General features: G+C 44.2%; 1 protein-coding gene across 1 annotated transcript in view; it reads right to left on the bottom strand.

Moving 5' to 3' along the window:
• Positions 1–26202, bottom strand: part of crppa (CDP-L-ribitol pyrophosphorylase A) — a 324300-nt gene that overhangs the window by 187798 nt on the left and 110300 nt on the right. Inside the window, exon 7 of the mRNA XM_068003843.1 lies at positions 12643–12732. Coding sequence (XP_067859944.1) covers positions 12643–12732 — 90 coding nt within the window. The remainder of the gene's footprint in view (positions 1–12642; positions 12733–26202) is intronic.

The following is a 26202-nucleotide window of genomic DNA, read 5'->3' as shown; positions in this document are numbered from 1 at the left end:
TGTCTTCACTAATCTTTTTCTTTTTACATACTTGTAGAAGCTTTTACAGTCCACTTGTAAGTTTACTCTCATACTCTATTTTTACCCTCTTAATCAATCTCTTGGTCCTTTTTTGCTGAATTCTAAACTGCTCCCAATCCTCAGGCTTGCTACTTTTTCTGGCAACTTCATATGACTCTAAACTTTATATGGATCAAATACTATCCTTAATTTCTTTTGTTAGCCTTGGTTGGGCCACTTTTCCTTTTGTGTTTTTGCGCCAGAAAGGAATGTATAATTGTTGCAATTCATGCATTTGTTCCTTAAATGTTAGCCATTGCCTATCCACCGTCACGCCTTTTAATGAAGCTTTCCAATCTATCATAGCCAACTCACTCCTCATACCTTCGTAGTTTCCTTTGTTGAGATTTAGGATCCTAGTTTCGGATTGGACTACTTCACTTTCCATCTTAATGAAGGGAGGGAGGGGGAGAGAGAGAGCAACACAAACTGGGGAGGGAGGGAGAGAGAGAGAGAGAGCAACACAAACTGTGGGAGGGAGGGAGAGAGAGCAACACAAACTGGGGAGGGAGGGGGAGAGAGAGAGCAACACAAACTGGGGGAAGAGAGAAACAAACTGGAGGGAGGGAGAGATCATGTCGGCCTATGATGTACGCTTTTTTATAATGTGTTTCATTACGGGAGTCAGTCAGCTTTGGCGCTGTTCCCTGAGGACTGCACCTCATCTCCCTGAAGCTGAGCTTCAGCAGTGGGGTGTGGGAGTCAGTGAATTGAATTAGGTTTGGTTTGGGTTTTATTTAATATTTTTTAACTTGCTGTTTATTATAAAAAGTCATAAAATTGTACGAAAACTTTACTTAGAAGTAAAATTTTGAAAAAATTAGAAAAGTTACTTGTATCAATGATGTTTTTGTTGAATCAGTGGAATTTACCTGTTCTTTCTCGTTGCAGTCAATACTGTAGAAACGTCACAGAAGTAGTTTTTATTTAAACATTACTTATCCTTAAATCTTGCTATTCTTTTGTGATCTTTGATTTATAAATTATGCTATTCATCTCACTACAAAACAAAAATTCAAATATTTTATTTGGGGCTTGGTGATACTAAGACACTGAACTAAGGTTTGCAAACATTAACATTTGCAAACAGTGGGCAAATGTCACGTAATCAAATGTCATGTGATTAAGCATCAGTTGCGGTGTCATATGATTGAATGCCATGTAATCAAATGTCACATGATTAAATCTCCAAGAATACGTCAAACCAGAGTTGGCAACCCTATGTGCCTGGCTGGTGCAAGAGTCGTCTTGATCTCAAGGCAAGGGGCTACAAATTGGGCCGGGTAGCGCCTGTTTTTTTAGGCACTACGCGGCCTCCTAAGGTCCCAAAATGGCGTCCAGAATGCGCACGCTTCTAGCGTGACATGTGCCGGAAGCCATCTTGGTAAAGGCGTTTGCGCATGCGCAGATAACGAACGCCAGCATTATGTAAAGTAAGGAAAATATGCAGTAGATCAGTGTGCAACCCTGATTTAAAGGTACCATTTTGGCACTCAACGCTCCAGCCAACGCACTGTCCTAACCACAAACAGCTGAACATGTCTTAGATGGCATGGAGGTCCCCTCTCCAGCGCTATTTAAAGGAATCATGCAGGTGTTGCAGGTTATTTGCTGGATTATTGCTTCTGACTGCTGGTACAATTGTAAGTATTTGTTGAAGCTTCCCATACTTGGAGAGAGTTGCCAGAGTATATAGAGAATGGTTTGGCAGGTCCAGCATTAATATTGGTGTCATTTACAACAGTGTGCTGAACAAGATTCCTGGCAACCACGAGTGGCCTGTTCAGGCTCCCGCTTGGCATAGAACATGACTAGGGGCATGTAGAGAGGCCACGCAGAGCAGGTCAAGCTGCAAGGAGAGGCGGGGGAGGGGGGAGGAGGAGGAGGAGGTCGCAGGGCACTGAGCAGGTGGCTATATCCCGTGAGGGCCTTCAGGGACCAATACTCTTACCTCAACCTGAGCAAAGATCAGTGCAGCCGACAGCTGCGGTTCACGAAAGAGGTTGTTACGGAGATTTGTCAACTGCTGCAGCCACAACTGCAGCCTCAAAGCAGGGCAAGGACAGCATTGCTTGTGGTTGTCAAGGTAACCGTGGCGCTGAACTTTTACAGCTCTCGATCCTTTCAGACCTCTGCTGGCTATGTGAACAACATCTCGCAGTTTGCAGTGCACTGCTGCATAAGGGAGGTCCTGGAGGCACTGTACGAACTACGCAACAGGTTCATCACATTCCCTCTTGAGAGAAGCAGAACAAGCGAGCACGAGGGTTTGTTCACATTGCAGGCTTTCCCATGGTGCAGAGTGCCATTGACTGCATGCATATTGCCATGTGTGCTCCACATCTCAACTTGGCCATCTTCATGAACAGAAAGGTGTTCCACTCCCTCGATGTACAGCTGGTGTGCGACCACACGCAGCGCATCATGCAGGTCAATGCCCACCACCCTGGCAGCAGTCGTAACGCCTTCATTATGCGGCAGTCCAACATCCCAACTGCCTTTGATCCGGCTCAGCAAGTCAAAGGCTGGCTACTGGGTGACAAGGGCTATCCCCTCATGAGGTGGCTCATGACTCCGGTCAGGCAGGCACACATACATGCAGAGCAGGCGTACAATGAGAGCCATGCAGCCACTCAAAACATCATCGAGCACACCATAGGCGCTCTAAAACAAGGCTTCCACTGCCTGGACTGCTCTGGTGGAGCCCCGCAGTACTCTGTTGAGCGGGTGTCAAGATTTGTCGTGGTGAACCGCATGCACAACCTCGCCCATCAGCCTTCTTCTGTATGTAGCTTGGCCCAACGAAGTCAACAGCTGACTCCTCACCAGCAGAACCATTGTTTGACCTCGCCCTCTGGCAAGCTGGCACCTGTGCTATCCGTTCCCCACACCTTGGCTCCTGCGCACTTGTGCTCGGTGTCTTACCACGTGCAGAACCCTCCTCTAACCTAGCCTCTAAAGGACGCGCAGTGTCAGTCTCTGAGCTGGTGGCTGCGAGTATAAAATCGAGTGACGGTGTGGCTTCATTATCAGTGTCCTCCTCCTCCTCCTCCTCCTCCTCGTCGTCGTCAGACGATGCCAGCTCCAGTTCTTGGGTATCTGCAATGACAAAGGGAGACGGGTTGAGTTGTGGAGCGGGGAGAGGAGCAAGTAAGACATGCGTGCTGACACCATCTGCAGCACGAGTCCGAAAAGATTGTGGGATGACACAATGGGTGGCATCAGTTGTGGGTCTTCATTGTGATCCTCAGGAACGGGCATTATTGCACAAACCAGACAAGATTCGCAAAGACGTGGCAGTAGTGCTGCCAATATAATATGTGATGTGAGTTGGTCAGAAATTAAATAGAAGTAAAAACCATGACAAACCCTCAAACACCCTTGTGCATCCCCTTCATGCTCACGACACGTTTGCCTTACGCTGCCTACTGCACATATGTGATGCATGCCCTGTGGCTGCAGCACAGGTAGTGGCAGGTTGAGTGAGGCTGACCGTGAAAGAGTTGCACGAGAGGGTGAGTATGAGATAGAGCCTTGAGATTGTATGAGGATTGGGTTGCGTGGTAGTGGCGGGATGAGTAATGGCGAGGTGAGTAAGTGCAGGTAAGATGAGGATGAGGTTTGAGTGGGTGTGAGGGGTGATGTGACAGAGTAGTGTTGGCAGTGCAGAAGGAGATGTGGGGTGGGGGCGGTGATGTGGCAGACGGAGTGTAGGGGAATGAGTAAGTGTACTCACTTTGGCTGACCTACTTAGGTCATTGCAGTGCCTCCTGCACTGTATGCAGGTGGGCGATATGTTGGTGGTGCAGGTGACCTCCTCTGTCACCTCGAGCCAGGCCTTCTTGGTGGCAGAGGCAGGCCGCTTCCTCCCGCCCTCCGGGGGGAAGATCTCTGTCCTCCCCCTCCTCCTCACCCCATCCAATGATACCTGGAGTGAGGCATCATTAAACCTGGGAGCAGCCTTCCCCCTTTAAATAGAGCTCCTCCAGCTGACAGACCTTACTGCACATGCGCAGTCCGCCCGCCGCGCAGCTTAGCAGCGGGGAACCCGGAACAAGAGGTAAGTGGATCCAATCAGCCTGTGATTGTGTTCGGGGCAGACTGATTTCAACGGGCGCGTTACTCACGCGCCCAATCGCCCCCCTCGCCGCGAACCCGCCGCCCTGGTAATATCGGGCCCTATGTGTCTGATTTGGAATCATTTCTATAGCCATGCACATATTGTCCAACATATCAGCTGAACCAGGCTTACTGTAGTAATCCCATTCTGCTTTAATCTGAGCTGGTTCCAAAAATTATGTATTTTTGATTACTTTTGCAGTGAGCAATGTGAGGAGCTAGTTATGTAATGTTATTCTCAAACGTTTCAAAAAATGGCTGCAAACTTTCTGGCTCAAAGAAGCAATGATGAGGAAAACTGTTCAGTGGTCATGAATTACTTTGCCAAATTATTTTTTTTTACTGCAATTGCATTTTTCCTCTTTGCTACCGTCATGCTGACAGGTATAAGATATGTAACTCATTGAAACAAATATCGCAACATAATTAGTATTATAACCCATTTTCTGGTGATTCACGAGAGAATGGCATCTGCCAACAGTAGACCCATGATTCCTCTAGATTCCATTTCTGAGTCTAATGTGTTAATGTTTCCTAACAGGATGCACAAGAAGATATTATTGGTTCTCAATGATTATTTTTCATACAACGCATAAAAAAATTGTTTTTATTCTTATTTACAAGTTACTTTCAATAATATTGAATACTGCAGATAATTGTGGCATGTCAAATAATTGAAATGTGCCAATAGGGGTCGTCTTCAGCCCCTGCTACAAACACTGTACCCTCACCATCTTCTCCATATCCCTCCCTCCCTAACTTTCCGGCTGATCAAGACTCTTCACAACCTCTCTGTGCTCTCCGGCCCCGAGCTGAACAACCAACTCCATATCCTATCCATCACAAAGACCACCTATTTCCATTTCCGTAATATTGCCTGCCTCCACCTGGACTTGATTACTCAATATTAGGAACATAGGAATAGGAGTAGGCCATTCAGCCCCTCGTGCCATTTGATAAGATCATGGCTGATCTGTGATCTAACTCCATATACCTGCCTTTGGCCCATATCCCTTAATACCTTTGATTGCCAAAAGGCTATCTATCTCAGATTTAAATTTAGCAATTGAGCTAGTATCAATTGCCGTTTGCGGAAGAGAGTTCCAAACTTCTACCACCCTTTGTGCGTAGAAATGTTTTCTAATCTCGCTCCTGAAAAGTCTGGCTCTAATTTTTAGACTGTGCCCCCTATTCCTAGAATCCCCAACCAGCGGAAATAGTTTCTCTCTATCCACCCTATCCGTTCCCCTTAATATCTTATAAACTTCGATCAGATCACCCCTTAAACTTTGAAACTCCAGAGAATACAACCCCAATTTGTGTAATCTCTCCTCGTAACTTAACCCTTGAAGTCCGGGTATCATTCTAGTAAACCTACGCTGCACTCCCTCCAAGGCCAATACGTCCTTCCGAAGGTGTGGTGCCCAGAACTGCTCACAGTACTCCAGGTGCGGTCTAACCAGGGTTTTCTATAGCTGCAGCATAACTTCTGCCCCCTTGTACTCTAGTCCTCTAGATATAAAGGCCAGCAATCCATTAGCCTTACTGATTATTTTCTGCACCTGTTCATGACACTTCAATGATCTATGTACATGAACCCCTAGGTCCCTTTGGACATCCACTGTTTTTAACTTTTTACCATTTTATTCTCCTGGCTGGCCTCACACCCTCCATAAACTTCACGTCATTTATATCCTATCCAGCACCAGGTCCCACTTGCCCATCACCCATGTCCTCGTTGACCTACATTAGCTCCCACTCCTCCAACATCTCAAATTTAAAATTCTTATCCTTGTGTTTAAATTCCTTTTTGGCCTTGCCTCTCTCTATCTCTATAACCTTCTCCAGCCCTACAATCCACTCTTCCCCCATGCTCTCCATTGCTCCAGCTCTAGCCTCTTATATACCCCCCACCCTCCCTTTGCCCCACCATTCAGAGCCATGCCTTCATCTACAAAGGCCCCACGCTCTGGGATTCCTTCCCTAAACCCCTCTGCTGCTCCACTTCCCACTCCTTCTATAAAACCCACCTCTTTGGTCAAGCTTTTAGTTACCTCTCCTAATCTCTGCCTCTTTGGCTTAGCATCTGTTTTTCCTTATGCCTCTGTGAAGCACCTTGGGACGTTCTAAGTTAAAGGCAAGTTGTTATTATATGTTATAAACAGAGAGTGACACAATGCTAAGAGTATGTTGCAAGGCAGTAAAACATCGATGGTTTAAATTATGTTGTAAACCACCAGTTTGAGACCGTGCTGGGCGATATTAATAACAAATGTCTTAATGTATTGGCACAAAGTTCCTTTGCTCGCAATTTAATAAAGGCAATTACCTACTTATTTTAAATGATTTAACAACTTCATTAAAATAGTGGACATAGGAATTTCATACAAACCGGTTCATGATTTTGCTATTAATACCACACAACTGACTTCAGTTCTGGACACCGCACCTTAGGAAGGTTATATTGACCTTGAAGGGAGTGCAGCGTAGATTTACTAGAATAATACCTGGACTCCAAGGGTTAAATTACCATGAGAGATTACACAAACTAGGGTTGTATTCCCTGGCAGTTGATGCTAGCTCAATTGTTAATTTTAAAACTGAGATTGATAGATTTTTGTTAACCAAAGATATTAAGGGATATGAGGCTAAGGCGGGTTTATGGAGTTAGGTCACAGATCAGCCATGATCTCACTGAATGGCGGAACAGGCTTGAGGGGCTAAATGGCCTTCTCCTGTTCCTGTGTTCCTATGTTCCTAATGCAATTTCAAGGAAGAAGTAATTTATCAACAGCATTTGAATACCAAGTTGTGTTACCACCTAGCTTTGCACTCCTACATGTGTTATTGTTTATAATATACTAGCTAATCGTATGTGGCATTGCTCCGGGGAAGTCTGGACTTTGCAAAACATTTGTGATATTTAGCCGCTAATCTAGCCTGACCCTTAAAGATCAGTGGTCAGGTACTTCCTGTGGGAAAATGGCTGAAAAAGGCACATCCTTGAGGTCAATTAGAGGCCAATTAATGTTACTTCTTGATGTTTCTCAGGATTGGCAGCTGCTTGGCTCTTATCTAGGTCAAGAAATGCAGCAGGAATTGACTGGGTTTTTCTTTTTATATACTTTTTTCAAGACTGTTCAATTATGATTTGTTTGTGTTTCATACAAAATGTATAATGTCTGAAGTGTGAGGGACATGTCCCAAAACTTTTACAAACCACACTTATATATCTTACACTTGCATGCGCTTTCTGCCTGCACCACTTGAATTCTTGTTGTCACGTTTTGTCACTTTTTAAGTTAGCTTATTCCTAAATCTGCATTTAGAATGGGTTTTGCCTCTGTAAACATCACACTGTAATTATGGCCTCCAGTGGTGGTGCGGTCGAGTTTCTCGCGCATCATCCAGCTCCACCACAACCCTTGGAGATGTATGGTGCTGGTGTCCTGTATCCGCTTTGATTTTGTTTTGCCCTTCCTCCTCTTCAAGTCTTCATTTGAAGCTTTCTTTAGGTTTTTAGTTTAAGTTTTTAATTTGAAAAGCTAACACAATTAATTTAAAGTTGAATTGTTTTGGCGTTCAGGCCATCCGGTTTACCTTCCTATAGCTGTGAACCTTTCCTGATACCTGACCAAACCTTCAGTGCCTCCTTACAACCTCCTATTTGGTGTTTTAAGTAAGCCTCAGGCACTTCTGCTTCTCCTGGAATTTTTTCCTTCATATTTGTCAGGGTTTTACCATCATTTCCTATGGGTTATGGGCACTTGATTCCCACCGGCACTGCCATGGTTATCCCAGTCGCCATCATGGTTGTCCTGGTGCCTGCTATCGCAGTATCGCTGGAGCATTCCAGAATATTTGCAGGGGATCCTCAGGTTTTTGTGCTCGCGCTTCTCCTGTTCCAACAACTCGCACCACCACGGCTACAATTGGGATGGCCATGCCGCTCCCTGGTAGTGCCTGAGCCAACCTTTCCTCTTGCTGCCATGGTCATCCCACTGGGAGGTTTCATTGTGATTGGCTCTCTCTCTCCCTCCCACCTCCCACATTTCAGGTTATGGATACTGGATCTCTCAAAAACACGAGTTTCCTTTAGATTGCTTTTAAAATTTGTGTAAATTTGAACGGTATTGTTACTTTTTAATGCAATGCCCATTTTTGTCTGTCTTTATTTCTTCATCCCCTCCACTTTTCCTCCTCTCCGCTCCTCCTTTGCTTCTCCTATTCCCTTTCTTCCTCTCATTTCTCACCCTCCCTCTCCCCTCTTTGCATTTAAAAAATCCACTCACAGATTATTAAACCCATAAGCTGTCTCTTTGTACTCACAGTTAACATATTTAACTCTGTCTATTATCTGTTTTTCTTCCCTCCCCACTTTTATTAGCCAGTTCCATAAAGGCACTTGCCCACCTTCCCTACTCAGTTCTGATAATGGGCCTCTATCTGAAACTTCAACCTATTTTCTCTCTTTTCAGATGCTAACAAACCAGTATTTTCTGGTTTTACAACATTACACACATGTCCAATAACATCTATATAACACCATTTTGTTATTGTTACACAGAACTACATAGAAGTTACAGCACAGAAACAGGCCATTCAGCCCAACTGGTTTATGCTCCACATGAGCTTCCTTCCATCCTACTTCATCTAACCCTATCAGCATACCCTTTTATTCTGAGATTGTTAGATTTTTGTTAACCAAAGGTATTAAGGGATATGGGGCTAAGGTCAGCCAGATCAGCCATGATCTCATTGAATGGTGGAACAGGCTCGAGGGGCTAAATGGCCTACTCCTGTTCCTATGTTCCTTTCTCCCTCATGTGTTTATCTAGCTTCCACTTAAATGCATCTATGCTATTCGCCTCAACCACTCCATGTGGTAGCAAGTTCCACATTCTAATCACTCTCTGGGTAAAGAAGTTTTTCCTGAATTCCTTATTGGATTTATTAGTGACTATCTTATATTTATGACCCCTAGTTTTGGACTCCCCCACAACTGGAAACACTTTCTCTACATCTACCCTATACAATTCAGGGCGTTTCCTAACACTCTTGTGCTGATTGCAAAAGGAAACTTCTGTAAGCAGGCCCATGCCTTTTATGAAGTGAAATTTAATCCCACATGTGTATTGAATGGGATATAGCAGGCTTCAGGGCTAACCAACTATCCTTTTATCACTTGAGTTATACCATTGTAAACAATTTTACAACACCAAGTTATAGTCCAGCAATTTTATTTTAAATTCACAAGCTTTCGGAGATTTTCTCCTTCCTCAGGCAAATGTTTCAAGATCTCCTTGAAGCCTACGCATTTATACATGCGTAGGCTTCAAGGAGATCTTGAAACATTTGCCTGAGGAAGGAGAAAATCTCCGAAAGCTTGTGAATTTAAAATAAAATTGCTGGACTATAACTTGGTGTTGTAAAATTGTTTACAATTGTCAACCCCAGTCCATCACCGGCATCTCCACATCATGAGTTATACCAAATAAAGTAAAGAATAGTGCCTTGATGCTCATGGAGATATGTCTCACTGCTACTATCTGAAAATACAATTCATCTGAAATGAATTAAAGATGAGCAGCTATCTCAAGGTCTTCATGTCACAAATTAACTTTGCTAATTTTGAGATGACCTAGCAGGAAACCCCTAAGGGAATTGATATTACAGCTCAATCTCTTTCTCACTGTGGCAAACTGCATACCTTGAGCAATTAATCAAAGCAACTTTTTCCTGATAGGGATCTGTCTGCAAGCATACTATTAATATAAACAGAGGCAGGCTGTCCTTTGTAGCTAGCAGCTAAACCCAGACAGGATCTGTATTTTTGCTTCAGCCTCCTACTCGGGTTGCCAAATCTGGTTGGAAGTATTCCTGGAGGTTTGATCACATGACATCTGATCATGTGACTGTTCCTGTGACCACCTCCACAACTACCCTGTTGAAGGTAAATATTTAATTAAATTCCCATAAACTAAAAGCAGAGGCGATCAGTGTAAATATCCGAACAAACTGAGCCAGACATACCAGGAAGGTCAAACGTTTGATTCCCCGCTCTGTGCTGAGTTTGCTCATCTCAGCAAGGTGGCAGTCGAAGCGCTAAAATTAGCCTCAACTCCCCTGAGTTAGGGAGAGGGAACATTAGCCACTCCTGATCGCTAGTTATGTCTTTAAAAATTGAGGCGTAAAATAAGCAGCTATGCTCGTCACAAGTTTGTAACAGCTTGATTAACCTCTGGCAGGAGTAACACCACTTCTCTCTCCTTTTCTCTCTCTTTCTGTTGCATCATCACCCGTGTCCCCTGACACATGGAGTTCAAAATCCTCATCCTCTTTTACAAATGTCTCCACAGCCTCGTCCCACCTATCTCTGCAACCTTCTCCAGCGCTACATCCCTTCAATCCTCCAACTCAGGCCTCCCATGCATCCCCTCCCACTTGTATTACACCATCAATACCAGAGTCTTCAGCTATCTCAGCTCTGCTCTCAGGAACTCCCTCCCTAAACCCGTCACCCCATTGCTGTTCTCCCCCAGCCTTTAAAAGCCTCCTCAAATCCTATCTTTGGAGTAGAAATTCATCTGGGCCCAGACTCAGCGCTGCGCAGACCAGAAATTGTTCCTTGCACCTCATCTAATTAATGTGGGCAAGTTTCCGGCACCTGTCACACCTCCACGGGCAGCTCGTCCACTTCAAACAATCGATGTTGGGACACTTGTCTCACTAGCAGCAGCCCTCAGGTAAGTGCCGGAAAGAGAGGGGTGGGGGAGAAGGGCCGATAGCTGGCAGGAGTACTCTTGCTCCTCCTGGCTCTACATCAATTAAAAAAAAATGATTAAACTTACCTTTTTGGTGGTGGCCGATTGCTAGGCCGCATCCACACCTGGAAAACCTGCAGGCCCAACACCTGCTCCACACGGGGCTGCTCATTCTCAGAAGGGTCCTAAAACAGACGTTAGACCCCTCATTAGCATATGCAAGGAGCCTAACGCCGGCCTTACGTGGCCGCCGTGGACACCTGAAAATCGTCCGAGGCCAATATGGCGTTGGATGTTTTTCAGGCATAGCCCTGTGAAATGGGTAATTGTCTGGACAAAAAACAGGCACATTGATGACCAATTTCTACCCCTTTGTGTTTTCCCTCGTCTTTCGAATTCTACCAGCGCTGGAGGGCCCATTCACCACTGCAAAATGCTTTGTGACGTTTACTATATTACTATGTTGTGTAAATGCAAGTTGTTGCTGCTGTTGTGCAGCAGGAAGTGTACTAGCCCACCCCAGAGCAATGCTTACAATTTCCTTTCTTTCCCTTGCTATACCTGGCTTGTTGCCCACACAAGGCACTGCCTGCAGGGCAAAGAAATGAAATTGGTGTGGAGACTCATTGTTCAACCCCTTCCATTCAAAAGAAACAAGGCTTTAGGCACATAGTGCATGAATGCTGCTACTCATGGAAGTTCTTCAGGGGTTCTGACTGCATAGTTAAAGTCACCAATCCTTAAGGTTTATGTTTTTAATCTCTTAGCCGGCAGCTTTAAATTAAACAAAACATCCACAGTGCATCTCTGACCGTATGCATTGCAGTTCTGATTAATTCAAAAACCTGCAAGTTTTCAACAGAGAGGCTATATATATTTATTATAGCTATAACATTTATGATGATACCATTAAAATTACTGGGAGGATATGTCCCAGGCAGCAGCCACGTGATAGACATCGCTCCACCTGAATCTGAAAAGTTAGGATGAAGTTTTGCAATTTTTTTTTAAACTCAACTAATGCAGTGTGAATATATTTAATAATACCCTGTTAAAGTCTGACGCTGCGGGAGACTACCCCTTGAAAGATAACTGCCGGACACACACAAGCACCAAATTCTGTAGAAGGAGGTGACCCCAGTCAGTTCACTGTTGAAAGAGTGTGGACACACAGCACTGAGGTGACGTTTGGCAGCTGAGGGGAATTAGGAATTATCTACCAATAGCAGTGCAGTGTGCAGCTCTGGACTATAAAGGTGCGCAGGTGCAAACCATCAGTACTAAGTACTTTTCTCCTGGGCTACGAGCAGCAGTGCCTGGGAGATCGCTCCTCAGTCCCGAGAGATTCCAGGCCAATCCGGGAGGGTTGGAAATCCTAACTCCTACACACACATACGCACAGAAATCCCTTCGAGAAAGTAACAAGCAGAAACCAGTTTAAATCTGTAATTAATAAGTAATGCTCACAGTCAGAGGTACACATTTGCTTTTGCCTACAGGCTCTACTCGACAGAAGCAGGAGCCATGGATTCCATTTTAAAAATGCCAGAGTCCTGGCCTTACTACAAATCAAATAAAAGAATACAACATAGAAATCTTGAAAAAGGATCAATTGCTACTTCTGTCATAATTATCTCCACCAGTGTGATATAAAGGGAGCTTTCAGTGCAAACATTTCAAAAATGTATCTCACACTCACGTTTATGTAAATGAAGTTATAGTACTGGCCTGAGGAGATGGCCTGAACACAGTGGCTCTCTTTACTCAGTGACCACTTCAGCACATGCACCTGTTTGTAAAGAAAGACAAAGATATCATTGAACTGCAGACTATAAAAATGCCAAATTAAAGCATACACAGGCATGTCATGATATCAATTGCACACAAAATAGCAATTAAGAACATTTAACACAAAATAGATATATGGTAATTCACTGTAAAGGAATATTTATTGGAAAAGCCCCACAACAATCTTAAGACAAACTTTATGAAAACACAGCTTTATATATTTTAGGAACTGTTACATGTATTTTGGCATAAAAACTTTTTTAAAAAATTAATTATAAATGCTTGACCTCCTGATCAAAGCCTCAATCATTATGCAATTTTCCAGGTGTAGGAAGGCTGGGAGCATTAAGATATTTAGCCTAACCTCACACTCCCAGAACTTGCTGTTAATTAATATATTGAATGCAGCGTCTTTAAGCTCCAATGACACATTCAGCCTTTACATTTTTTTTGGTTATTTAAATCATAGCTTAAAGCATAACCTTATGGGATTCATCTATAATTACTCATTCATAAAATTCACCTTCTACATTCTGGTCACTGAATATTATAAAGTAGAACGGATGTAGCTGCTGCTGAAGAGCTTATCATTTAAGTTGTAAAGCATTAAGTACTTCTGAATACATTACCAGCAGTAAGAGATAGTAGGGTTCAGGAGGTGATACTTCACTTACATGGTTCTCAATGTCACTCTAATCCTTCAGTGTGTAATTGGTTTGTAACTCCTTCCTAGATAAGAGTCATTCCATCATATAGCATGTACAATATTCCCCTCTCGGTGCTGGCCAAAACACATTTTACTCAAGTACATCATCTGTGACCACAAAATTGCTCAAAGCCAACTTCATAATGTAGCTTACGAAGTCTCTGTGAATCCTTGCAATTATTTGTGATTAAAATTGTATGTTTTCATCCCAACTAAGATATAGGGGAAGGAGGGGGTGGCAGTCTCTCCCAGTGTGTTCGGAATACAATGACTCAACACAAGCTGTATTCTTTGCCATTTAGTCTAAAGTGGGGATTCAGGTAAACTTTAGTGTTCACATTCAAAATTTACTTTTATCCCTTTTTCAAAACAAATGTAAACGGGTAAGATTTTTGCAATGAATTGGTTTGCAACTCCTTCCAAGATAAGAGTCATTCTATTATATAGCATGTACAGTATTCCCTTATCAGTGCTGGCCGAAACACATTTTTTTAATTCGTTCATGGGATGTGGGCGTCGCTGGCGAGGCCAGCATTGATTGCCCATCCCTAATTGCCCTTGAGAAGGTGGTGGCGAGCTGCCTTCTTGAACCGCTGCAGTCCGTGTGGTGAAGGTTCTCCCACAGTGCTGTTAGGAAGGGAGTTCCAGGATTTTGACCCAGCGACGATGAAGGAACGGCGATATATTTCCAAGTCGGGATGGCGTGTGACTTGGAGGGGAACATGCAGGTGGTGTTGTTCCCATGTGTCTGCTGCTCTTGTCCTTCTTGGTGGTAGAGGTCGTGGGTTTGTGAGGTGCTGTCGAAGAAGCCTTGGCGAGTTGCTGCAGTGCATCATTTTGCTCAAGTAGATCTTCTCGACAAATTGGCATTTTATGTTCCAATTATATGGCATATTTGGTGCCAGCATGGCACAATGTTTTGTACCACACTTAAGCCAAATGGGTAACATAATGCAGTGATATTTGCAGTTCACCTCTACTAGCAGACCACTTGGAAAAGGTGACATCAAATTCTTAATGTTGTGCATTCATGCATCCCTGACTTGTTATAAGGTTGGGAAAGAACTCAGGAAGTTAAGTGTATACTACTTATGACTGTAAAAACAGCTGGCACCTCTCATTCCAAATTCACCCAGTCAATGGCCAGTGAGCAGAGTTCCACACATGCATTTGAGTTCACGGGTGGAGCTCTGGTTTTCCCCACTCAACAACAATGCAAATGGCAGTATAACTGTAGCTGCCCTCTCACATTGTTTTTAAACATTAACCTGATATCACACTGTTTGGTGCAGTGTAATTGGAGCATTGAAATTGCTGATCCTTTCATTTGACTTGCCTAACTGACCAACAAAAACAAACAGTTGTGTTTGTTTACTGAATAAGGAACTTTAAAATGGCTAGGAGGGATGAATTAACTGCTTCACGAGTGATGAAACATTACCAATCTGCCTCAAGGAGTCTGATCACTCAACACAATTTCATTTGCACATACCACTAGCTCAAGAAACAGGATAACCAAATAAAGTTGCTTCTAATTACGTGCGTGTAAGCTGTGTCCTTATTTGGAAGCAGTTTATCTAAAACACATTGATGAATGTCAGTTTACAGTACTCACAAGTGTTTCAAAACTGCATTAAATGTGGGCTTAGAGTAGATTTTACAGTTATTATTTTCCGTTCAGATCAAATCAAATCAAATCAAAGCTTAACCAACCCTGTTGTATTCTCAGAACAATTTAGGTTACTATTTAAAATAAAGACTGCAAAGGAGGCAGAGAGATGCTGAGCTAATTCTCTTGGACATAAAATGGGGACAGGGAATAGTGGTGAGGGGTGGAAGGGGGCCACTTAGAGGGAGAAGTGACACCTGCGTCATCTCTGATGCTTCCTAGTAGCTGCACAGTCTCTCTCTCTTCCTCTGTCTCATCCCCCATGATCGAATAGCCTATCAGCACTTACTATCAAGACTCACACATTTTTAATGGCTGCTCAGGTGAAGTACCAGATGGTGGCCATCACCCATGGAGCCATATCCCAGCAAGGGAGAGGAGAGGGTCGGAAACAGGTGAGGGGATGAAAAAGATTTTTTTTTAGATTGCCAAAAACTGAGGACAGAACTGTTTTCTGACCTGCAAGGATCATCTTATGTCATTTCCATAGCTATGTCAAAGTGAACAGGCAAATATCATATTTTGTTACAAATAGAACATGCTTGTTAAAAATGTGTTGGGTGTGTATTTTTCATTGAATTGTGGTCAGCAAAGAGTAATATCAGCACTGGGGATTAAACACCTTTTTCCGCTCAGTGTCAACATTAAGTACTTCTAGATCAGGTACAACGTGGGTCACATGCAGAGTAAAGCACTGTCCCAATGACATACTTTATGTCCAACCTCAGAAGAAACCTGGTGCTGCAACAATGTGTTTTTATCCACTACCACACCTGCCTTATCTATGCTCTCTGAGAGACGTTGTCAAATTATGCTCAGTTTTTTCGTGTAGGCTTTGCCTTACATCCAGTAGTTTGTGGTTTTTAAACAGTTGTGCTTAGATTTGCAAGTGTGTAAAAGGCTCATCTTGTCTTTGGGTTGTTTCCGTAACGAAAGGCATTTTTACGTGCATAGGTCATTAGCCCGACTCACAACCCACTATCATGAAGTCTGGTGGACTGCCTTGGCTCCTGCTTTTCAACCTGTCTGGCTTGGGCAGCTCTAACAGGAGTTATTCTCCCACCAGATTAGCTATCAGGGTCATATTAGCACATAAGCCTTCCCACATCAAGGTGCAGTCTCTAGGGAAGGAATAACATTTTGAAGAGGCCCCACAAGATCAATTAAGGGATTCCATTTTACTTCCTTCTCACCTAAAGAGATACAATTGCGCTGGCGTTGGTTTCTTCCACTCCCTTGTCATTCTTCGTGAGCTTAGAAGGTGAGAGTTGGCAGGCTATTCCACTTAGGCAGCCATCACAGCTTTTCCCATCCTATCACCGGCCAACATGTTCACACACATGGCTTCCATCAGCAGTCACTGGACAGCAATCAGGAGCAGAAGCCTTCGTTGATTTTCTTCCCTTCCTAACCCAATGGTATTGAGCCCCACATACTTTAAATAAATGCTGAACTCCTAGCTGGTATATTCACTGTGTGGTATTAATATAAAAAGCACAATTAGAGCAAAATGAAGATTAAAGTCCACATCAAAAATTCAAGTTGAAACACAAATAACTCTAAGTCATCATGTGACAACCACCCTTAATGGATCTCAAGGGGCCCCCTCAAAATTATGTTCAGTACTTTTGCCTCCAAGTGTTTTGCCCTATTAAAATTGAACAATACATTATTACTCAATATAAAATGTTACCAAAGCAAATGCAAACTATGTGGCTTACAAGATGTTGAATAATGGATGCTCAGGGGTGAATTTGTCAGACGTGTCTGCAGTCCCAGTCTGATTTGAAGACAAGTATGTGCATGAGTGATGTAGTCACTCAAGCACACACCATCCCCAGAACCTATTAGGGGACCTCCATATATGCCTGTAATTCAGTTCCTAATCACCCATTATTGTTTCTAATGTTTCTGCAATGCTACTGTGAACTATGCAGAACTGAGCAAGATTTGAGTCAGGGCTGTGAAGCGCTTTTCCATGATGCAAAAGGGGTATAGAAATGCGGTCCAGCTCAGTCAATAGTTGTGTCAAACTGTCAAAACTTATCCGCAATAACTCAGAGATTTTTACATTTTGCTTCCACTTACATTCCTCTTTTTCCAGACGTAGACAGTTTTGACTGTACATTTCAAGATGATTTAATGGAAGCATGCACCTGTGAATTGGGGATTCTGTGGCTTCTTTTGGAATTTAAAAATAACGTAAAAGTCAGGAGAAAACCTTCAATTCCTCGATTCCAAAGCTGTCAAATTAGCTTTAATATTAAATATACCCTTTCCCTGGCTACACTAAATGGCATTCAACCTGCCTCCCCTGCCAAAGTCTTCTGCAAATTCTTCAGTCCACTTCAACCTCTCAGAATATTTTAAAATATAATGATTGCATTTTCAGCTGAAAAACATATGCAAACAATATTATGTACTGTCAATAAGAAATATTATTACTGGCAGATGCTCTGTGATGTTGCTCACTTTCCCTCTGTTCCCATTAATCTCATCTCTCCTTCAAAATTAAACCAACACTCTGAACTCAAATTAAAGCTAACGAGTGCAGGCCATTTCACTGTTCGAAAGCTACAACAGGAATAGAATTAATTAGATACAACCACCTAAGCGATAGAATTAATTGATATTTTCAGAAAACCACTGCCTCTTGACTTAAATTAATTTAAGGAAACTAGGAATCATCCGCACCAACTTTATGAATGCATGTAGCATTGCAAGTTCCTGACGTTGGCAGGCCATTGTCGAAACTACTGCACCTGGAATTTCCACGTGAGTTCTTTCGATCTCCTTTTGCGGAGGGTTAGCAGAAACTCAGGAGAAACAGGGTAATCGGCTGTTTACACCGGCATCCTTGGGGCTTCCGCTGATCTTCTGCTGGAGTTACGGCGGGAGATCAGGGAATCCTCACGGAAACTCTACTCACCAATCATAGAATCATAGAAGTTTACAACATGGAAACAGGCCCTTCGGCCCAACATGTCCATGTCGCCCAGTTTATACCACTAAGCTAGTCCCAATTGCCTGCACTTGGCCCATATCCCTCTATACCCATCTTACCCATGTAACTGTCCAAATGCTTTTTAAAAGACAAAATTGTACCCGCCTCTACTACTGCCTCTGGCAGCTCGTTCCAGACACTCACCACCCTTTGAGTGAAAAAATTGCCCCTCTGGACCCTTTTGTATCTCTCCCCTCTCACCTTAAATCTATGCCCCCTCGTTATAGACTCCCCTACCTTTGGGAAAAGATTTTGACTATCTACCTTATCTATGCCCCTCATTATTTTATAGACTTCTATAAGATCACCCCTTAACCTCCTACTCTCCAGGGAAAAAAGTCCCAGTCGATCTAACCTCTCCCTATAAGTCAAACCATCAAGTCCCGGTAGCATCCTAGTAAATCTTTTCTGCACTCTTTCTAGTTTAATAATATCCCTTCTATAATAGGGTGACCAGAACTGTACACAGTATTCCAAGTGTGGCCTTACAAATGTCTTGTACAACTTCAACAAGACATCCCAACTCCTGTATTCAATGTTCTGACCAATGAAACCAAGCATGCTGAATGCCTTCTTCACCACCCTATCCACCTGTGACTCCACTTTCAAGGAGCTATGAACCTGTACTCCTAGATCTCTTTGTTCTATAACTCTCCCGAACACCCTACCATTAACGGAGTAGGTCCTGGCCCAATTCGACCTACCAAAATGCATCACCTCACATTTATCTAGATTAAACTCCATCTGCCATTCATCGGCCCACTGGCCCAATTTATCAAGATCCCGTTGCAATCCTAGATAACCTTCTTCACTGTCCACAATGCCACCAACCTTGGTGTCATCTGCAAACTTACTAACCATGCCTCCTAAATTCTCATCCAAATCATTAATATAAATAACAAATAACAGCGGACCCAGCACCGATCCCTGAGGCACACCGCTGGTCACAGGCCTCCAGTCTGAAAAACAACCCTCTACAACCACCCTCTGTCTTCTGTCGTCAAGCCAATTTTGTATCCAATTGGCTACCTCACCTTGGATCCCATGAGATTTAACCTTATGTAACAACCTACCATGCGGTACCTTGTCAAAGGCTTTGCTAAAGTCCATGTAGACCACGTCTACTGCACAGCCCTCATCTATCTTCTTGGTTACCCCTTCAAAAAACTCAATCAAATTCGTGAGACATGATTTTCCTCTCACAAAACCATGCTGACTGTTCCTAATCAGTCCCTGCCTCTCCAAATGCCTGTAGATCCTGTCTCTCAGAATACCCTCTAACAACTTACCCACTACAGATGTCAGGCTCACCCGTCTGTAGTTCCCAGGCTTTTCCCTGCCGCCCTTCTTAAACAAAGGCACAACATTTGCTGCCCTCCAATCTTCAGGCACCTCACCTGTAGCTGTCGATGATTCAAATATCTCTGTTAGGGGACCCGCAATTTCCTCCCTAACCTCCCATAACGTCCTGGGATACATTTCATCAGGTCCCGGAGATTTATCTACCTTGATGCGCGTTAAGACTTCCAGCACCTCCCTCTCTGTAATATGTACACTCCTCAAGACATCACTATTTATTTCCCCAAGTTCCCTAACATCCATGCCTTTCTCAACTTTGTACGATAGTATAAAACAGGCGAAAGCGAGTCGGCAGCCCATTTTACACCTCTCGTGATTTTTATTTCCATTGAAGTCAATGGGAATAAAAATCGGGCGAGATGTAAAATGGGCTGCGGATTCCCTATCACCCATTTTACACTATCGCACAAAATCAAGGTCTACCCCCATGATGTTTAATACAATAAACATCATACATGGTGGGCACCAACAAAATAACCTACATATTCAGATTCAATTCTGTAGATAAGTGTGCTATGAAATGCATATTCACAGAGAATTATGACAAACTCAGATTCTGAGAGAATTAATCTTACATCGACTTTGGCAAGTATTTTCTCAGAGGAGGATGGCATGCAGTTTGCAAAATAAACAGAATTTATCCATATGCAATTCTAAATGAGGGGACATGTGGTTTCGTGGCAAGCAATTTTTTTTATTTGCTATTAAATAGCTTCTGGATTTAAGCACAATTTAAATGAAACTGCGGAAACTGACTGCAAATGAGCCATCTAAATTCCCGGATGCAAACTGAACTCCAAACTATAAGATGCACTTACAAGTATAATGTACAGTCCTTCGAAACTTACAGCATATCAAAACAATTGCCAGGAATTTCCTCGGGGCGTCTCCCACTTCACCGGCGCCAGGAAGATCCAATGAAATTCCTGGCGAATATGTGGTTCTAAATTCACCACACATTGACTAGGTTTCTGATCCAGAAAACATGAAATATTTTTTTTAAATGAAAATTGCAACCATCTAGCTTTTCGGATGCTGAAATTTAAACTACAGCTAAGGGTGACAATTTTTGTCATGCTGTCAACCATGACTATCAAGGGTCACTGCTGAAGTGAGCATTCTTAGTCAAGCCTCAGTAAGCATTAGCCCACGGGACAAAGTGCTCCTCGGATACAGTTCTGATAATTGTAAACAATTTTACAACACCAAGTTATAGTCCAGCAATTTTATTTTAAATTCACAAGCTTTCGGAGATTTTCTCCTTCCTCAGGTAAATGTTTCAAGATCTCCTTGAAGCCTACGCATTTATACATATTGAATAATACATGGTGTTTACAGACTGCCTCTGCAACTGCCCGTTGCCAAGGCAATCACCGTGTTCAGACAGAGAGGTGTCATCTGCAGAACCCCCGAATACACATTCAACAAAAAAACAAACAGGGAAAAAAAAACAGAGAAAAAAAAAGAGAAAAAAAAAACAGAGAGAGAGGCAGAAACATCCGGAAGGCAGAGAGAGCCAGCAAATGACCCATTATATTAAAAACAGATAACATTTGTTCGCTGGTGGGGTAACGTGTAGCGTGACATGAACCCAAGATCCCGGTTGAGGCCGTCCTCATGGGTGCGGAACTTGGCTATCAATTTCTGCTCGACGATTTTGCGTTGTCGTGTGTCTCGAAGGCCGCCTTGGAGTACGCTTACCCGAAGGTCGGTGGATGAATGTCCATGACTGCTGAAGTGTTCCCCGACTGGGAGGGAACCCTCCTGTTTGGCGATTGTTGCGCGGTGTCCGTTCATCCGTTGTCGCAGCGTCTGCATGGTCTCGCCAATGTACCATGCTCTGGGGCATCCTTTCCTGCAACGTATGAGGTAGACAACGTTGGCCGAGTCACAGGAGTATGAACCATGCACCTGGTGGGTGGTGTCATCTCGTGTGATGGTGGTATCTGTGTCGATGATCTGGCATGTCTTGCAGAGGTTACCGTGGCAGGGTTGTGTGGCGTCGTGGACGCCACACAACCCATCCACCGACCTTCGGGTAAGCGTACTCCAAGGCGGCCTTCGAGACACACGACAACGCAAAATCGTCGAGCAGAAATTGATAGCCAAGTTCCGCACCCATGAGGACGGCCTCAACCGGGATCTTGGGTTCATGTCACGCTACACGTTACCCCACCAGCGAACAAATGTTATCTGTTTTTAATATAATGGGTCATTTGCTGGCTCTCTCTGCCTTCCGGATGTTTCTGCCTCTCTCTCTGTTTTTTTTTTCTCTTTTTTTTTCTCTGTTTTTTTTTCCCTGTTTGTTTTTTTGTTGAATGTGTATTCGGGGGTTCTGCAGATGACACCTCTCTGTCTGAACACGGTGATTGCCTTGGCAACGGGCAGTTGCAGAGGCAGTCTGTAAACACCATGTATTATTCAATATGTATAAATGCGTAGGCTTCAAGGAGATCTTGAAACATTTACCTGAGGAAGGAGAAAATCTCCGAAAGCTTGTGAATTTAAAATAAAATTGCTGGACTATAACTTGGTGTTGTAAAATTGTTTACAATTGTCAACCCCAGTCCATCACCGGCATCTCCACAACAGTTCTGATAGTCATTGAGGGAACCTTAGCCTTATTAGCCTTATTAGAGTGGCTTGGTAGCACCACCGCTGACCAAGCCGGCCGAGTCCTGAAGGACATAGCTGCCAGACTGGTCCTGCGGCAGATGGTGAGCGAACCAACACGAGGGAAAAACATACCTGACCTCGTCCTCACCAATCTAATTGTCGCAAATGCATCTGTCCATGACAGTATTGGTAGGAGGGACCACCGCACAGTCCTCGTGGAGACGAAGTCCCGTCTTCGCACTGAGGATACCATCCAATGTGTTGTGTGGCACTATCTCCGTGCTAAATGGGATAGATTCAGAACAGATCTAGCAGCACAAAACTGGGCATCCATGAGGCGCTGTGGGCCATCAGCAGCAGCAGAATTGTATTCCACCACAATCTGTAACCTCATGGCCCGGCATATTCCTCACTCTACCATTACCAACAAGCCAGGGGATCAACCCTGGTTCAATGAGGAGTGTTGAAGAGCATGCCGGGAGCAGCACCAGGCGTACCTAAAAATGAGGTGCCAACCTGGTGAAGCTACAACTCAGGACTACATGCATGCTAAACAGCGGAAGCAACATACTATAGACAGAGCGAAGCGATTCCACAACCAACGGATCAGATCAAAGCTCTGCAGTCCTGCCACATCCAGTCGTGAATGGTGGTGGACAATTAAACAACTAACTGGAGGAGGAGGCTCTGCAAACATCCCCATCCTCAATGATGGCGGAGTCCATCACGAGTGCAAAATACAAGGCTGAAGCGTTTGCAACCATCTTCAGCCAGAAGAGCCGAGTGGATGATCCATCTCGGCCTCCTCCTGATAGCCCCACCATCACAGAAGCCAGTCTTCAGCCAATTCGATTCACTCCACGTGATATCAAGAAATGGCTGAGTGCACTGGATACAGCAAAGGCTATGGGCCCCGACAACATCCCGGCTGTAGTGCTGAAGACTTGTGCCAACCTGATCCAGTACAGCTACAACACTGGCATTTACCCAACAATGTGGAAAATTGCCCAAGTATGTCCTGTCCACAAAAAGCAGGACAAATCCAATCCGGCCAATTACCGCCTCATCAGTCTACTCTCAATCATCAGCTAAGTGATGGAAGGTGTCATCGACAGTGCTATCAAGCGGCACTTACTCACCAATAACCTGCTCACCGATGCTCAGTTTGGGTTCCGCCAGGACCAGTTGGCTCCAGACCTCATTGCAGCCTTGGTCCAAACATGGACAAAAGAGCTGAATTCCAGAGGTGAGGTGAGAGTGACTGCCCTTGACATCAACACAGCATTTGACCGAGTGTGGCACCAAGGAGCCCAAGTAAAATTGAAGTCAATGGGAATCAGGGGGAAAACTCTCCAGTGGCTGGAGTCATACCTAGCACAAAGGAAGATGGTAGTGGTTGTTGGATGCCAATCATCTCAGCCCCAGGACATTGCTGCAGGAGTTCCTCAGGGCAGTGTCCTGGGCCCAACCAGGACACTGCCCTGGTTGGGCCCAGCTGCTTCATCAATGACCTTCTCTCCATCATAAGGTCAGAAATGGGGATGTTCGCTGATGATTGCACAGTGTTCAGTTCCATTCACAACCCCTCAGATAATGAAGCACTCTGTGCCCGCATGCAGCAAGACCTGGACAACATCCAGGCTTGGGCTGTAAGTGGCAAGTAACATTCGCGCCAGACAAGTGCCAGGCAATGACCGTCTCCAACAAGACAGAGTCTAACCACCTCCCCTTGACATTCAACAGAATTACCATCGCCGAATCACCCACCATCAACATCCTGGGGGTCACCATTGACCACAGACTTAACTGGACCAGCCATATAAATACTGTGGCTACAAGAGCAGGTCAGAGTCTGGGTATTCTACGGCGAGTGACTCACCTCCTGACTCCCCAAAGACTTTCCACCATCTACAAGGCACAAGTCAGGAGTGTGATGGAATACTCTCCGCTTGCCTGGATGAGTGCAGCTCCAACAACACTCAAGAAGCTCCACACCATCCAGGACAAAGCAGCCTGCTTGACTGGCACCCCATCCAGCACCCTAAACATTCACTCCCTTCACCACCGGCGCACTGTGGCTGCAGTGCGTACCATCCACAGGATACACTGCAGCAACTCGCCATGGCTTCTTCGACAGCACCCCCCAAATCCACGACCTCTACCACCTAGAAGGACAAGAGCAGCAGGCACATGGGAACAACACCACCTGCACGTTTCCCTCCACGTCACACACCATCCTGACTTGGAAATATATCGCCGTTCCTTCATTGTCGCTGGGTCAAAATCCTGGAACTCCCTTCCTAACAGCACTGTAGGAGAACCTTCACCACACGGACTGCAGTGGTTCAAGAAGGCGGCTCACCACCACCTTCTCAAGGGCAATTAGGGATGGGCAATAAGTGCTGGCCTCGTCAGCGACACCCACATCCCATGAACGAATAAAAAAAAGCCTTATTAATAAAAAAGGGGCTGTTAATATCATCTTGAAATGACAAATATTAACATATGAATCTGTTAACCTGCTTATTTAAAATGGATTAGCACCTCCATTAAAATAACAGCAAAAGAATTTCATAAGAGCCACATTAAATGTCTGCACATGGACTACTGCATTCAGTTCTCGGCACCGAACGTCAAGAGAGATATACTGGCCTTGGAGGGGGTACAGTGCAGATTCATCAGAATGGTAGCGGGGCTTAAAGGATTAAATTGTGACAATCAGTTCTATACATTTGGCTTATATTATCTTGAGTTCAGAAGGTTGAGGAGAGATCTAATCAAGGTTTTTAAAATGACAAAGAGATTCAGGAAAACTACTTTCTTTGGTGGGGGAATCCAGAACAAGGGGGAAAAATTTTAAAAATTAGGAGTAGCCCGTTTAGGAGTGAAATAAGGAAGCAATTTTTCATACAAAGGGTAGTAGAAATCTGGAATTCTTTTCCCCCAAAAGGCTGTGGGTGCTGGGTCAATTGAAATTTTCAAGGCTGGGATTGATAGACTTTTGTTGGGCAAGTGTATCAGGGGATATGGAACAAAGGCGGGTGAATGGAGCTGAGGTGTTGATCAGCCATGATCTAACTGAATGGTGGAACAGGCTCGAGAAGCTGAAAATTCTACTCCTGTTCCTATGTTCCACTGGTATTCACACAATATAATTTCAGGCTCTATGTGTAGTTTTAATCTTAAATCATCATGTGTTCTTCTTTGTTAACAACACTGAAGCAGATTGACAACTGTCCTGTGAGCTAACCTTGGAAAACTAATGCAAAAAAGTGGAGAGATATGCATAAAGCTGGCTGTTTATGCTCTGAAACTATATATACACTATTAAAAAAGTATATTTTCATAAATCAGTTTATTTAACAAGAAGATTTTGGCATAACATTTAGCACTGAGAATATATCCCACTACATGGAGATGTACTTTCAAAATGTTCAAAACTTGTTCGGGTCAATTTTAACTCTGCTTGCCTAACAGGAACAGGTGGTTAAAATGGAGGTGCCATGCTTCCCTCTCCGTTACTGACGGGCTCCCGCCTGCCGCCATTATAACTGCTGGGTTTTCAGCAACATCGGGGTTGCCTGCCGCAGATAGGCAGGGGCCTCATTAATATGTAAAAGTCAGGGTCCAATGATGCAATTAGGACCCCGACGCGATTTTTACTCCAGATCACACACAGTGCCGAACCCACCAGTGAAACCTGGTGGCAAGCAGGAGCAGAGCCAGAAGAAGCCCTGGACGGTTAGTAATTTAAATTTTTTCATGGTTTCTTTGTGGGCCAGAAGGAGTAGGAGTGCAGCTCTGGGCCCCACAAAAAAACATGGGCCTCCCCTGCCTCGGGCTACCCTCCCTTCTCCTGACCACATCCCCTCCAGACCCCCGCCCATGACTTACTTTACGCCAGGGTCCATTCCCCCAAGTCTCAGGCAGTGGCCTCCTTGCCTGAAATCCCAGCCAGGAGTCCAACTTCCTACATGGAAATGAGGCCTGGGAATTAAAATCTCTCAGGGCCTCAAGCAGTGGCACTGCCATGTGAGCTTTTCACTCGCCCAGCTGCCGCACGCCACACTCACGCATAAATTCAGGGCTGTTGTTTCCCATTCTAAAATGTTATGAC

Source organism: Heptranchias perlo, chromosome 2 (assembly GCF_035084215.1).
Source record: "Heptranchias perlo isolate sHepPer1 chromosome 2, sHepPer1.hap1, whole genome shotgun sequence".
Lineage (NCBI taxonomy): Eukaryota > Metazoa > Chordata > Chondrichthyes > Hexanchiformes > Hexanchidae > Heptranchias > Heptranchias perlo.
The sequence above is the reverse complement of the archived record's forward strand: the minus strand, read 5'-3'. Positions and strand labels throughout refer to the sequence as shown.